At 38.7% G+C, this 15,265-nt stretch overlaps 2 protein-coding genes, 1 non-coding gene and 1 pseudogene across 4 annotated transcripts in view; 3 read left to right on the top strand and 1 right to left on the bottom strand.

Moving 5' to 3' along the window:
- The window catches only part of LOC105308074 (60S ribosomal protein L36a), a 16,706-nt gene extending 14,626 nt beyond the window's left edge, over positions 1-2,080 (bottom strand). The window contains exon 1 of the mRNA XM_023525234.1: positions 2,047-2,080. Within this exon, the coding sequence (XP_023381002.1) occupies positions 2,047-2,080 (34 nt within the window). The remainder of the gene's footprint in view (positions 1-2,046) is intronic.
- BTK (Bruton tyrosine kinase) overlaps positions 1-15,265 on the top strand; it is a 32,115-nt gene that overhangs the window by 7,613 nt on the left and 9,237 nt on the right. For both annotated transcript variants that reach the window (XM_011383804.1, XM_011383805.1), the window contains exons 2-7: positions 3,264-3,434; positions 3,961-4,059; positions 6,060-6,128; positions 7,683-7,764; positions 14,163-14,291; positions 14,611-14,678. In XM_011383804.1, the coding sequence (XP_011382106.1) occupies positions 3,294-3,434; positions 3,961-4,059; positions 6,060-6,128; positions 7,683-7,764; positions 14,163-14,291; positions 14,611-14,678 (588 nt within the window). In that variant the 5' untranslated portion in view covers positions 3,264-3,293. The remainder of the gene's footprint in view (positions 1-3,263; positions 3,435-3,960; positions 4,060-6,059; positions 6,129-7,682; positions 7,765-14,162; positions 14,292-14,610; positions 14,679-15,265) is intronic.
- Positions 9,626-9,744, top strand: LOC111733249. The gene has a single exon (XR_002777914.1). It is a non-coding gene; the product is annotated as a 5S ribosomal RNA (ribosomal RNA).
- On the top strand, positions 12,732-12,850 carry LOC111733257 (annotated as a pseudogene).

A 15,265-nucleotide genomic window follows, 5' to 3' on the forward strand; every position in this document is an offset into this window, starting at 1 on the left:
TATCACTTAAAATGTTTCTTTTATTTAAATGTTCTACAAATTTTTATTTTTAAAATTATGGTAAAATACATATAATATAAAATGTATCATTTTAATTAGTTTCAAGTATACAGTACATTGGTTAGACATCAATATAGTTAGTAAAATGTTCCCCCCAATTGCTCCCTCCCCTGACCCTCCACCGAGCCAATGTATTAATGCTAATTCCCATCCCCGTGACCATCCGTCAGCTACTAATTTGTACTTCTTTAACCCTTCACCCCATTCTTCCAGCCCTTCAAACTCCCCTTCCCTCTGTCCATCACCATATTGTCCACTATATTTGCTAGTCTGTTTTTGATTAGTTTGTCCTTTCCATTCCTTAAATTCCACAGATAAGTGAAATCATATAGTGTTTATCTTTCTCTGTCTGACTTAAATATCTTCTAGGTTCATCACAGCAATATCTTTTTCCATCCCCTTCCTTTTCATATGTAGAGGTCTTGTTTTCTTACCCTTTTAGCCGCTCCATCCCTTGGTTGGAGTACTTAATTCTTTTCCATTTAAGGTACTTATTGATAGGAATGTAGTTGTTACCATTCTTTATTCCTATTTTTGATACATGTTTTTTCTTCTTAAAGAAGTCCCTCCAACATTTCCTGTAATTCTGGCTTGGTGATGATAAATTCTTTTAGTTTATTTTTGTGTGGGAAGCTCTTTATCTGTCCTTCAACTCTAAATGATAGCTTTGCTGGATAAATTATTCTTGGTTGTATATCCTGGGTCTTCATTCTTTCGAATATTTTTTTGCCAAGTCCTTCTGTCCTGCATAGTCTCTCTTGAGAAATCAGCTGCCAGTCGTATGGATGTTCCCTTCTATGTAATTATTTTTCTCTTGCAGCTTTAAATTTTTTTTCTTTGTATTCAACCTTTGGCATTTTAATTATGATGTGTCTTAGTGTGAGCCTCTTTGGATCCCTGATTTTTGGAATCCTCTGAGCTTCCTGGGGTTTTATGTCCATTTCCTTCACCAGGTTAGGGAAGTTTTCCATCATTATTTCTTCAAACAGTTGTTCAACATCTTGATTTTCTTCACTTACTTCAGATGAATATTTGGAGCCTTAATAGTGTCCCATATCCTCCTTAAATCATCTTTATAGTCTTGGCCTCTTTTTTCTTGCCATCCTGTTTGAGTGTCCTGATTGGCGTTCCTGTCCTCTAGAAAGGGCATGTGATCCTCTTCTATATTCACTTTGTTTATTCTTTTGTTTATTCCATTTAATATGCTTGTCATCTCAGATAATGTGTTCTCCATTTCAGACTAGTTCCCTCTTATAATCTCCATCTCCATTTTTATCTCTTTGTTGGAGTTCTCTACATTTCTCTAAAGTTCATTGAGCATCTTTATAACCAGTGTTTTGGACTCTGTAGAAGTTACATTACTTGACTCCATTATATCTGGATCTCTGTTCTGTTCTCTCATATGGTTTCTGATTCTTTGTCTTCCCATTTTGGCTGCCTTTCCATGTCTGTTTCTATGTACTAAGCAAAGCTCCTAAGTTTCCTGGTCTTATTAGTGTGGATTTGTGAAGTAGGTGTCCAGTGGCACAGTCCCGAGAGGGGCTCAGCTGCAGGCCAAATTTAGCCCAAGCCTCTACCCCTCCAGGGCCACCCGTTAAGATTCAGCAAGCAATCCACAGATGCTGTGCTTATAGTTGCCTCAAAAGGCCACACCAGAAACCGAGGCCAGCTGCCTCCAGTGTGAGTCTAAAGACTGCTCAGCAAGGAGCACCTGACTTGCTGAGGATATACCTGGATGTGGCTTGGTTGGAGCCATGAATTGGGGGACATGGGGTTTCAGGAATCCTCTGAGTGGAGCAACCTCTGTTATCTAGTTTGATGACATCACAGTTATGGCGGCTCTGTGTCCGCGCACTGGGAGTGGAGTGGGCTCAACAGGGGACAATGGATACCGCCAGCACTTCTGTACAGAGAGAGTCTTGCCTAAACTCTCACATCGACAATATCTTCCTGTAAGTCTCTCATGCCCCCTGCATGCAGACAAACGGGCACTGGTGCTCAGAGCGAGCAGGTCCGTCATCGTGAAAATCCCCTCACAGATGAGGCCCCTTTAAGAGATGTCTGCCGCTGCCACTGTCACTGCCACTACCGCAGCTTCTGTCTCACTCAGCCACTCGAGACCGGGCAGCCCCGCATCCTTGCCCTGTCCTGCCTTCTGCCGTTGCAGGTGATTTCTTAGATTTCTCCCTAGTTGTGTGGCTTGTTCACCTAGATCCCAGGTGATTTTTCTTTGCTGCTGCTCCTTGTTTCCATCGCAACTTTGATTTGGTCACTAGAGGGATGAACAGAGCCTCTATCATCTATGCCATTTTTTTTTCTCCCCTCTCCCATGGTGACTTTTTATAACTTTCTTTGCCTTTCTCTATTTCAGTTACCTAAACTAAATCTTTCCGGGGTACTGTAAATTTGGAGAGGCTAATCAAGTTACTTTTCATAAACGATCAGAGTTGACACCCATAAGAGTAAGACAGTTGCATCGCTTTTGCATGATGCTGTTTAAAAAAACTAATGTAATCAGAAAGATGGGGAAAAGCCAAAAACAAAAACAAAAACGACTCCCTCCCAAAAAATTATTTTTCAATTTTAAAATAAAGCTTTCATCCTTTATAGCTCAGCCAGTGGGTGATGGGCAAAATCGGTTGGGCGGCAGTTAGTATACGTCTATAACTGCAGGTGCAGCCTCCATATCCTTATTAGACCTCTTGGTTACAGACCTCAGTGGGACAATGTTTGAAAAATTATATTCACTGTCTAGGAAATTGGGAACTGAAAGTCCAATATCTGCCTCACTGGAGTTCTGGCACCTGCATTATCCCTTCTGGGGATATCAGGGTCAACAGCTGCACAGAGACTTTTGCTGTTCACAGATTCTGCATGTATCATAAAAGGGCAGTTAGTATAAATTTGCCTCTAGACATTACCTAGCACACAGGTACATGTCATTTGGCATCCAGAGTGCTCCAAGAACTCAGTTTATGTGAGTTCACAATGTAGAACCAATTCCTCCAATTCAATATTCATCTACTATACCTAAAAACTGACAGAGATAGGGGATGTGGAAGGTGGATGGCAAGGTAGGAAGAAGGTCTTTTGTTAGCTTTATAAGTTTCTGTTCCATTCGAAACTAGGTGGCTAGGCTGAGGGGGAACCAGGGGAGATGAGGATTAATGTGCTGGGTTGACAAGAACTTTCATTATCAACAGCAAACAAGTGAGCTCCAGAAATAAGAAGCTATGGCTGCAGTGATACTGGAGAGCATCTTTCTGAAGCGATCCCAGCAGAAAAAGAAAACATCACCTTTAAACTTCAAGAAGCGCCTCTTTCTCTTGACTGTGCACAAACTTTCCTACTATGAGTATGACTTTGAACGTGGGGTAAGTTTCTCTGCTGTGAAACCCGAGTATCAAAAACTTGGCCTTAGATATCCGTTGGGGAGGAAGTAGAGGCTTTTTGGTGGGAGGAGGAAGATGGAAGGGGCCCAAGTACATTTCAAACTCAGCAAAATGTTTCCTAGCCTAGAACTAGCTACAGCCATGCTGGAAAAAAAAAAAATTCAAAGGTACTGAGAAGCTGTGGGGAAAATTTTACCATGGGATCTTGCCATAGGTGAGCACTCATTAAATGATTGTTGAGAATGAAATCTAAGACTTGGAAATTGCTTTCTTATTTTTTTAAGATAAAGACAGTCATCCACTCTTCCATAGTATTTCCCCTCCATCTGGTAGTCAAAAGAGATTAGATTAATAGATCTGAAAGTTGATTTTTTCAAAATGACAGGTCCTGATAATAGAGTGTGGGTGTCACCTCACTATGTTGAATGATTAGATAACAAAATCTAATCATCTGGTTGCTTAATCACCCTTAATCTTTCTCCATTTTCTTCCTCATTCACTTTCTTAGAGAAGAGGCAGTAAGAAGGGTTCAATAGATGTTGAGAAGATCACCTGCGTTGAAACAGTGGTTCCTGAAAAAAATCCTCCCCCTGAAAGACAGATTCCGGTAAGGAGAGATTATTGTCAGAGGAATGGGGCGGGAGAGCAGTTAAGAAATTTGGAACACTGCAGTTCTCTGTAAATAAACTAGTGGTGTAATGTGGAACACAGAAAAGCTTCTGTATAAAATTCTTCACTCTGCCATGTATTGATTATAACGAGTCTTAGCATCTTTCCCCCAGATGGAGAACAACTCACTTAATCTAGAAAATTTGTAACACCAATTTTAAGATAACATCATATCAAGTTTACAAACTGATCAGAGATCATGGGTTTTACTCTTTCGGGTACCAGGATCAGATTTACAGGCTTGAGTTTTTCTCCACTAGCAACGCATACAACCACACTAAAATATATGTTATATATTTGAAACATAGAATTATACTACACATCTTGCTTTGCAAACTACATTTTCAATTTAACAACATATGAAAACTTTTCCCAATGACAATACTCTTTAATAACATGAGTTTCGTGACTGCATAATATTCCTTATCTTGGGTATATTGTATTAAAATTTGTTTAATCCATTTACTATTATTGCACATTTAAGTTATTTCTAATTACTTGATATTATAAACCATTTTGGAGGAACATCTTTTCATGCATCTGTACGTGCTTTTATTTTTTTCCTTATAATAATTTCCTAGTAGTAAAATTTTGTCTTCTCTTTATGAAGTCTGTGCATTTTGGTTACTTTTACCTTTTTTATTCTATTTTGTTTTCTAGAAGTGAAATTTGAATTTCATACTCTCCTACAAACTATGTGTGAGAGTTTCTATTTCTCTGCATTCTTTTTTAATACCAGATTTTTTTAATTTTTGTTAATTTGGCAGCCAAGAAAAATGGCATTTCACTGCTGTCTTATTTTGCAATTGTTTTTGTTACTCATAAGGTTAAACAATTATACATCTATAGCTTATTTATATTTTTTCATTTGCAAATTGCCTGTTAATTTTTGCCCATCTTTCTACTGAAATGTTTACCTTATTCCTAGTAGTTTTTAAGATATTTCAATATATTAAGCATATTAATCCTTTAACTGTAATAATATGTTGAAAATGTTTTTTAACCTTTTCATTTATCTTTGAATTTTGTTTATGGTGGGGGTGTTTTTGTTTTTGTTTTTGTTTTTTACCATACAAGGTTTTAACGTCTATATCATCAAATTAGCTTACTTTTTCTTAATGATTCTAATCTTTAGCATTATATTAGAAAAGCCTTGCAAGATTATATAAATGGGTAAACTTTTTCTCAGTCATTCCTAGTTTCATTTTTTATATTAAGCTCTTGAATCCATCCAGAATTTACCTTGGCATATGGCATGAAATAGCTACCTAACTCCTCACTACCAATATCAGTGGTTAATGTTCTAGCACCATTTATTGAGTAACCTCCCTTTCCTTAATGATTTGAGATGCCTGATGGTTTTTTAAAATTTTATTTTATTATTAGTTTCAGGTATACAGCACATTGGTTAGACATTTATACAGTTTATGAAACATTGGTTAGACATTTATACAATTTATAAAACAACCCTCCTAATTGCTTTTTCTCTCCTCTGGCTCTTCACTTAGCCATTACATTAATGCTCAATGCATTCCCTATGCTATGCTCCCCATCCCCATGACCATCTACCAGCTACTAATTTGTACTTCTTTAACCCTTCACCCCATTCTCCCAGCCCTTCAACCCCTCTCCCCTCTGGCCATCACCAGACTCTCCTCTATATTTGAGTCTGTTTTTGATTGGTTTGTTCTTTTTGTTTCTTAGATTCTTAGATTCTTCATATAAGTGAAATCATATGATATTTATCTTTCTCTCTCATGTTCTGGATTCCATGGATATGTGTCCTTATCGGGTTATAGGAATTAGTCACTAAGAATTTGCATTGTCTGTGCAGGGGAGCCTTCTGAAGCTACAGCGAAGAATTCCCAGTACCTAAGAAAATCCAGAAAAGAACAATGCATCAACTAATAACCATGTTTTCTTCTTCTTTCATTGCAGAGAAGGGGTGAAGAATCCAGTGAAATGGAGCAGATCTCAATCATTGAAAGGTTCCCTTATCCCTTCCAGGTGAGGTATTTTCTCTCACCAGCTCTCAAAGGGACTTGTAATTGTTAGGGACGGAGTGGGAGATATAGGGAAGGATACTAGGTCCCAAGGAACAGAAGTTGAGGTAGACAAGAAGGTTGGACTGAGAAATGAGACTGCCATGGGCTGAGAGCATTTGCTTTTTTATTTTCCCAATCTAACATAGTTTCTTTTAGTCTCTACACCTCAGAGACTCCATAATGGCATTAATTCTGTTATGGTGTGTCTTGTCTATGATAACTACATTGAGGAAGATGCTGGGTTTGTCGAGTGAGCATTTCGCTTCCTTCTGGTTCTGCCTATCTGTCTAATGGTGGTCACGTGAGTTGAAAAGTCAGAAAAGGGGAGAGAAGGAGTAGTATTAGGAAGTTTGGTATGGGGAAGGCTTATTAGACTTACACATAAATTTAAATTCTATTGTAGTTTGAAATAACTAAGGAGGCACGTAGACATCTGTTTGGTTGATGCATTGTAAGCCATACAAGAGAACGAGAGCTTCAGATTTGGCTTGCTTATGTCCTGAGAACTCTGTAGGCCACATGTCATGAATATAGCAGCCTCTGCAACAGTGAAAGACAGAAAAGGAAGTGGAAAGTCTCAGGGGAGGGGTCTTTCTGTCATGGATTTATGAGCACAGCAAGACTAAAAAGCAAAAAGAAAAATGTAAAAGGATCTTGTCCATGTCCTTGATTGTATCAAAGTTTACAAAACCTGTGAAGGAAGGGTGTTTTAGACATACTTTTGCTACCGTTGTGTTTCAACAAGATGACATTGTTTAGCTGGGCTAGTTGATAATGGTAAACAGATAATTCAAAATTAATTTACATTTGACTTTAGAATCCATTATATGATATCTAGTAAGTCTGCGAAACATCTTATATGTTTTATGCACCTCCACAACACTTAGCACAATGCCTTGTATATGTGAAGTGTTAAAAAAATCCTGACTGTTTGATTTGATGACAATGCTTAATTTACTTTACTCTTTTTGAAGTAGGGTTGTGGTTCCAAGTTTGGTTTATTTTGGCAAATATTGGCAAGGGGAGACTACTAGGCAGTGAGGGGAAAATTAGCCATGAGTTAAAATTTTACTTCATATTTTCCAAGTGAATAATCTGTATGTACTAACCAAGACTTAAGTTATACAAATCATTACTTCAGTTCTTCCTTATACAAACTCAAAGTTTAATAAGGTCATAAAATAGCTTTTGTTGGTTAAACAAAAATCTTGTCTCCACCACAGCTGAAGGAAACGTCGTGAACTAAGTTTACATACAAATTGAAACATAACTCAAGAGAACCTAGGAGTATTCAGTAAGCTAAGACTTCCTAAATCCTACATCCTGAATTTGAATTGCTTAGGAATTCTGCAGATAATTCACATGACACTGGCCCAGTTACTGACTGAAGACTTTGCCTTCCTTTGTTTTCCACTATGCATATACAAAGTTGTAGCTTAAGATTTGATCCTTCAAGGGTTTTCTTCTTTTTTTTTCTGAATTCTAATTGCTGAAGTCTGTGTGTCCATTGTCTCAGGTTGTATATGATGAAGGGCCTCTCTATGTCTTCTCCCCAACTGAAGAACTGAGGAAACGTTGGATTCACCAGCTTAAAAATGGTGAGAATTGTTTGTAAAATAAACAAGTTTCCAAAGAAAGAAAGAAGGAAAGGAAGAAAAGCGGAGAGAAGCGGGGGCGGCAGAAGGGGGAGAGATTGGAGAAAGAGAGGTGGAAGGGAAGGAGGACAAGAGAAGGAGGGGGAGCAGGAGAGAAATAATTTTCCCCACATTACTGATGCAGCTGAGTTTCACATTCCATCATATGAATAAAAAATTACACGCTAGACTAAAAATTTCAACCCAGTTCCACCACTATCTCTGTAGTGCAATTTTGTCATTGTAGGTACCTCCATTTCCCTATTTACAAAAATCTCCATTCTTTACACTGATTACAAGGGTGAGGTGGGGTGGCATTTAAAGGTTATTGAAATATTTTGAATCCTCAGTATGTAATACTTGGTCCCCAAAAATTAAATAGATGATTATGAGAGTGCTTGAAGTCAGAGTGGGGAACCTTATTCCAAGCCCTCTTCTACCACTAATAAGCTGAATGACCTTTGACAAATAGGTCAACACACTTATTTTAGGCTCAGTTTCTTCTTCTGATATAGGAATAATAACGATGTCTGCCATACCTACCTCCAAGGTTGTCCTAAGGATCAAATGAAGTAATATATGTGAAAGCACATGGAAAACTGTAAAGCACTGTACAGAAAGCACTATACATATCTTCACTGTGGATGAATATTTTCCAAGGAACTATTTCATATTCCTAGCTTTGTGAAGACCTAAAGTTAAACAGTTTCAGCATTTCATATAAACCATACAGTGTGCTCAGATAAACTTGACTGTAAATGCTTGTAGCACAGGATGCATGCACACACATTTGAGTGTATATATAGCCACATGTCAAGTGACCGAGAGATTAACTGGTTGAATTAACATCAGGAAAGGCTGCCTAGAGAAACAGGAAGGATGGCAGACTGATAACAGCATGGTTGGGTTATTGCGTGACAGCAATAACCTTTGTCTTAATAAACATGTAGATTCTGATACCTGGTGGCTGACTATACCAGCTTTGTTCACTCCTTTGAATGCAAGTCAATTAGTTGAAATAAAAATGACCAAATTTTTCAAGCTGAAAGGGGAAAGGAGTAAGGAAGAAAAGGGTCATTTATTGAATTCTTGCTATGTGCTAGACTCCAAGCTAAATACTTTATATTTATTATTTCATTTAATTCTCATAGCTACTCTGGCAAAACAACAACAACAATAATAATAACACTTAATGAGCACTTACTGTGTACCAGGCTCTGGGCCAAGTGCTTTGAATATAATAGCTCATTAAATCCTCACAATAAGCCTATGAAGTATGTATTATTCTCTTGTTTACAGGGGAGAGAACTAAAGCTCAAAAAGATTAAGTAATTTTTTCAAAGGCACACAGCTTGTGAGTGGGGAAGCATGGATTCTTACCACATCCCTAGGTCTATATGATTCCAGAGACTAAGCTCATTACATAGTTTTATGCTGCTTAGTTCTCAAGTTCAGAAATTGCACTTGTGGTTGGTAGCAAGATACAGCCATGCACTGCATAAAGACATTTCAATCAACAACAGATCACATATGCGATGGTAGTCTCAAGATTATAATGGAGCTGAAAAATTCCTATTGCTTAGTGACAATGTAGCCACCATAATATTGTAGTTCAGTGCATTACTCACGTATTTGTGGTGTTACTGAGCTACCAGTTATATAAAAGTAGAGCACATACAATTATGTACAGTACATATTACTTGATAATGGTAAAAGCGACTGTTACTGGTTTATGTATTTACTATACTATACTTCTTATCATTATTTTAGAGTATACTCTTTCTACTCATAAAAAAATGTTTTCTGTCAAAAAGTGTGCAGTGTTGTCTACAGCCATGCCACCCTGAACAAACCCGATCCCATCTGATCTCAGAAGCTAAGCAGGGTCAGGCCTGGTTAGTACTTGGATGGGAGACCACCTAGGAAGACCAGGTGCTGTAGGTGTAAAAAATAAAAAATAAGGGATTGTAAGCTGGCAAGGTCTTTGCAATCTGTGAGGTCAACTAAAGGTTGCCTCACCTAAAAAAAAAAATGTGTGCAATGTTATACAGGCAGCAGCCTCACACATCTCATGTTTACCACATCTCTTGATTACATCATTTTCTCTTATACTTGATTTCATCTCATGTAGTTTTATACAGTAACTTGCTGTACAGGCTTGTAGCCTAGGAGCAATACATTATACCATATAGCCTAGGTGTGTAGGCTCCACCATTTAGGTTAGTGTTGGGTGTACTCTATAATGTTCGCACAATGATTAAATCATCTAATGATGCATTTCTCAGAATTCCAGTCATTAAACAGTATAAGTCTGTATTCTAGAGTAAGGCTATGCTGAGTATTGCAAATGGGTGATATCTTGCACCATACAGTTAAGTTCTTAGTATGTTTTGAGATAAGAGGCCTGCATTAGACCTTGGGGTACAAAACAAGCAAACGCTTCAATAGTGCTTATTAGGATCCAGGATCCTCTAAGTTCTTTACATGTGTTAAGTTATTTCTTTCTAATATTAACCATATAAGACAGTTGTTTTCATTATTCCCATTTACAGATGAGAAAACTGAGGTACAGAGAAGTTAAGTAACTGGCCCAAAAGCACTCAGTAAGTGGTAGGGTCAGGCTTTGAATTTCATGCTCTGAATGAATAGGCTATTTCCAAGCCAGGGAAATATTTGCAGAGGCTGAAATAGGAGCTCCAGAGGTCATATATATTTGTACTTCTTCAGTTCTCTCCACAGTGCCACACACGGTGCCTTGCACACAAAAAGGGGCCAATAGTTCTGTTAATTGATTTTTCTGTTAGAGTACACAACTACCACCAACTTGTGCTCCACATTGATGGACAGCTAGGATTTAGTTTGGAAACAGGGGAAGGTGGATATGTTAGCTGAGGGAGAAACAAAAGAGAAAAAATGTGGCATGTACAAGTTAGTAACTCCTTTACACTTCAAATACTAATTTCAAAACCAGTCGTAGGTTAGCCCAACAAATATTTATTGACTGCCTACTATATTCGAGGTATGAGTAATGACCAAGGATAAGAATATCCAGCTTATAAACTTGGTTTATTTACTCAGATATTAACCTTACTATATTGATTAGGCACTGCTACTAAAGTTCATTAGGTAAAATTACAGTAAAAATAAAGCCAAAACAAAAATAGAACACCACCACTTCAGTTGGGTCATTAGCATGAGTAGGTGCAATTTTGCCTTCTCTTCCTTTATGTTTTACTGAAGGCATTTTTTTCCAGTTATTCCAGACCTGGGTGTATGTCTTGTTGAACCTGCTTGGGCTGACAACATGAGCCAAGATGTAGATGCCTTGCAACAAAGATCATAGTTGTTGGAAGATTTAGGTGCAAGTTCTAACAACCCCAGGGCAGCCCAAGGTGCTAGCAATGCCAATAGAAAAATAGTCTAGGAGCCATAAAATCCCACTCTGATGATGATGTCCCACTTTAGGGTAAAAATGCACCAATTAAAAATCACTAACATGAGAAGGGGACCTCATCAGAATCCAGGTGCTGTGAAGGGGCATGAGGGAGCCTTCTGAAGTGCTGGATCTGAGTGATGGTTAAATAATTGTAAACAAACGTGGTTAGCTACATACCTTAGATCTGTGCACTTTATGTGTAAGTTATATCTCAATTTAAAAAGTAAGGTCTAAGTAACCTAATATCTATCTGCTACCTTTTTTCCGCAGCACTTTCAATGAAAAGTTGTATGCCTGAGAACTTAGCCATGGGCTCTCTCCTTTCATTTCTTTGAACATGGTAGTGGACAATTCTACGTTACAGCACCACAGATGTTTGGCTATATTCACTCTAGAATCTTTGTTTAGTCAAGCTGAATAGAGCCTATCCTAATAGCAACTTCAAATATAATCAAATGATGTGACTTCACCAAAATGAATAAGCATGGCCTTGGCAAAACTCCAACAACCAATATGGAGAGGAATAATTCATTCATTCCTGAAACAGAATTTTAAACATTATCCTGATAAATATGTATATGAGACAGTAGACCATCAAGTATTTGCAGAATGTGTGCCAACCATAAGTGCTTCCCATACAGGGCTGGCTCTATGCATTGGTGAAGTAAGCAGTCTCTCCTAGCATTCCCACTTGAACACTGTCTTAATCAGCTCTAGCTGTCATAACAAAATACCATAGACTGGGTGGCTTAAACATTTATTTTTCACAGTTCTGGAAGCTGAGGAGTCTAAGATCGGGGTGCCATGTGCTTTGGTTCTTAGTGAGAACTCTCTGCCTGACTTGCAGACTGGCCACTCTCTCATTGTGTCTTCACATGGCAGAGAGAATCTCTCTCTTGAGTCTCTTCTAATAAGAGCACTAATCCCATCATAAGGGCTCCTCTCTTATGACCTAATTACCTCCCAAAGGCTCCACTTCTCAATACCATCACATTGGGAAGCTTCATAATGTGAATTTTGAGGGGACACAAACATTCAGTCCATAATAGACACTCTGCTTTTGCAATTCTCTCCTAAGTAGCTAAAAATACCAGCTCCGGATTAGCCAACAAAGAAAGGGCAATCCTTTTAAAGGGACCTCTTCAGAGGCAGACATTATTTGGTAATGTAAGCTTGGTTTTTAATGAGTATGCTGGAGGTGAAGCGAGCAGGAAGCCTTATGTCCTCTCATTATCACATTAGCATAGCTTAGTTTACGAGTAACTAGTTGTTAAGAATTGTTAGCATATCTACTGGTGCCTAGGCCTGCATCTGAGAGTTTTCAAATCTCTGGGTGAAGTGTAGTGCCATGGGAGGAGGGGCAGAGTGTAGAGGCAATAGAGATAATCAGTCCTTGCTGGGAGAATTATACAGAATATTATTCAGAATTTCCAGTGCATGGTAATAATAAAAGTCAAACAGACTTTTGGTTGGTTTTACTATTATTTTAAAATTCTCCAACAGCCATACCACCCTGAACACGCCCAATCTTGTCTGATCTCAGAAGCTAAGCAGGGTCGGACCTGGTTAGTACTTGGATGGGAGACCACCTAGAAAGACCAGGTGCTGTAGGCTTTAAAAAAAAATTCTCTACAGACTGTGCAGCTCCTCACAACCTGGACCCCATCTGAATAGCTCCCACCACCTTGCATTTGGTACAATGGTGTAAGGGAGTGCTGAAAAAGTGAAGGGTGAGGGTAGGCAGGGTAGAGTAGATACAAATCTTCAAATACAAAAAAAAAAAAAATGCTATCTTAATGTTTTCTAAACAAATAATGTTTAGAAAACATTAAGATAGCATTTTTTTAAGACAGCACTTTCGTTCCTTTGCCTTTAAAAAGCACCTGGCCACCAGAATCTTCTAGGCCTTCCCCCAAACCCTAAGTGAGTGGAGCGTGACTAGCAAGCTCTTAAGGGCTGGAGTTGGTCTCCACAAAGGAAGGTTTTGTTTGTTTTTTATCTTTTTAAAAAAGTTATGCAGGGCTTCCTAGTAGTAGTAAAGGCTGAAATGTGTATGTCTTCAAATGTGCATATTCTTAGACCACCCTAGGTCTTTGCCCTAATGCTAGCTATTGTCAGTTATTTCAGTTGTCTTTGCTCCTCTGTTATCTAACAACATGATTCTAGGATGACTTGTCTAACCAACTTCATGTTAAGGTTCTTGAGTTGCCACAGTATTAAAAGCCATAAGACCAATTCCTCCTATCTACAGACCACTCTATTCTTTCCAAAGTACTTTGGCTTCTGGGATATCTTTTGAGCCTCACAACCCTGTGAGGGAAAAGGAGCCGCTGTGTTTATCTTCCGCAATGAATTCAACCCACCTCGGTGGCCCTAGGAAGATTGAAACTCTGTTTATTCTACAGGCAGAATCTAGAGGCAAAATCACCTTCATTTGCCCCTGAGCTCACTCTGTTGACTATTCTATGAACACAGAAATCCTGATGCAGAAGTTCTCATTAAGGCAAATATCGCTAAAAGATCACTCAAGGAGCTAGGACATTGGTATATTAGAAGCTGGAGTGAGAGTTTGGCTTGGGCAAATTGTGTCCCTTATCTGGAAAAGAACACCATAATCAACACCTGTCTTACAGGAAAATTGTAATGACTACCGGGAAAACATAGATAACGTGTTTTTGTTCTGGGCTCTGGAGACATCAGCTATTCTTATCATGTTGGTCAGGAGATAGTCATCATGGCTGACCACTGAAGATAACTGCACAGAAGCTCTCTGGGGCCAGACAACTGGCCCTGTTGTCTGCTTCCCTTCAGGGTAGCAGAAGAAAGTGCAGTTGTTTGAAGTTCACTACTAAGCTCAAAGAGGAAAACACGCAAATGTTGGATTTTCCCTCATCTCAGATGTGATCTCTCTTCTCTCCTGTTACAGTAATCCGGTACAACAGTGATCTGGTACAGAAATACCATCCGTGCTTCTGGATTGATGGGCAGTATCTCTGCTGCTCTCAGACAGCCAAAAATGCTATGGGCTGCCAAATTTTGGAAAACAGGAATGGAAGTAAGAGATCTGATCAATACAATTTCTCCCTCTTTTGACTGTGTCATCCACTCTCTCAAGGGTCTATCAAACCCAGGTTTGTACATTTTGGTCACTGTACAAAAAGACCTGGGAGAAGGGATCTGTGGGGGCCAAAATTCAGCCGGTGCTCTACTCTCCACGCTGTGCAACTTGGCACAGGACTGTTATCCGCCCAGACTTTTCCTAACTTGCCTAAAGGTATTGTGGACCAAGAGCAAAGTCCCTAACCAAACCTAACCTGTCCCGGGACCCTTTCCTAAGATGCATTCTATACCATCACTGGTTTCTTATTTTGCAGGTTTAAAACCTGGGAGTTCTCATAGGAAGACAAAAAAGCCTCTTCCTCCCACGCCTGAGGAGGACCAGGTATACAGGGAAATTGGGTGCTGCTACTGCTCAAATGGAAACTTACAGTCACCCTGGAAGACATACCAGAGTCTTAGAATTCCCCTGGGATTTGGCACTGTTAATTGGTGCTCTTGCTGAGACAGGATTTATTCTAATTAGGACTTCCTTTTCAGTGGAATGATACAGGGCTGTTAGGAAGCTCTTGTTAACCATTTAATCCAATCATTTGTTTAAAGCAAAATAAAGCCCAGTTTTAAAAATAAAAAATATTTTCAAACATAAAGTTGAAAGAATTTAATCACGAACACCCATATACCCAATACCTTGATCCTACCGGTAATATATTACTTTAAAACTTTACTTTTTGGTTACTTTTTGAGGTCTAGAAAGCCCTTCCTCATACCTAGGCGGACCTTGGAGATATTGTGAGTTGGGTTCCAGACCATTACAATAAAGCGAGTTGCAATTTTTTGCTGATGGGAGGTCTTGCCTTGAATTTGTAAAAAATGCAACATCTGTGAAGCACAATAAAGCAGGGCAGGAATTATGCTCATTTTACAAACAAGAAAACTGAATTTTAAAGCCACTTATTAGGTTCATGTACA

This window comes from Pteropus vampyrus, unplaced genomic scaffold (genome assembly GCF_000151845.1).
Source record: "Pteropus vampyrus isolate Shadow unplaced genomic scaffold, Pvam_2.0 Scaffold543, whole genome shotgun sequence".
NCBI lineage: Eukaryota > Metazoa > Chordata > Mammalia > Chiroptera > Pteropodidae > Pteropus > Pteropus vampyrus.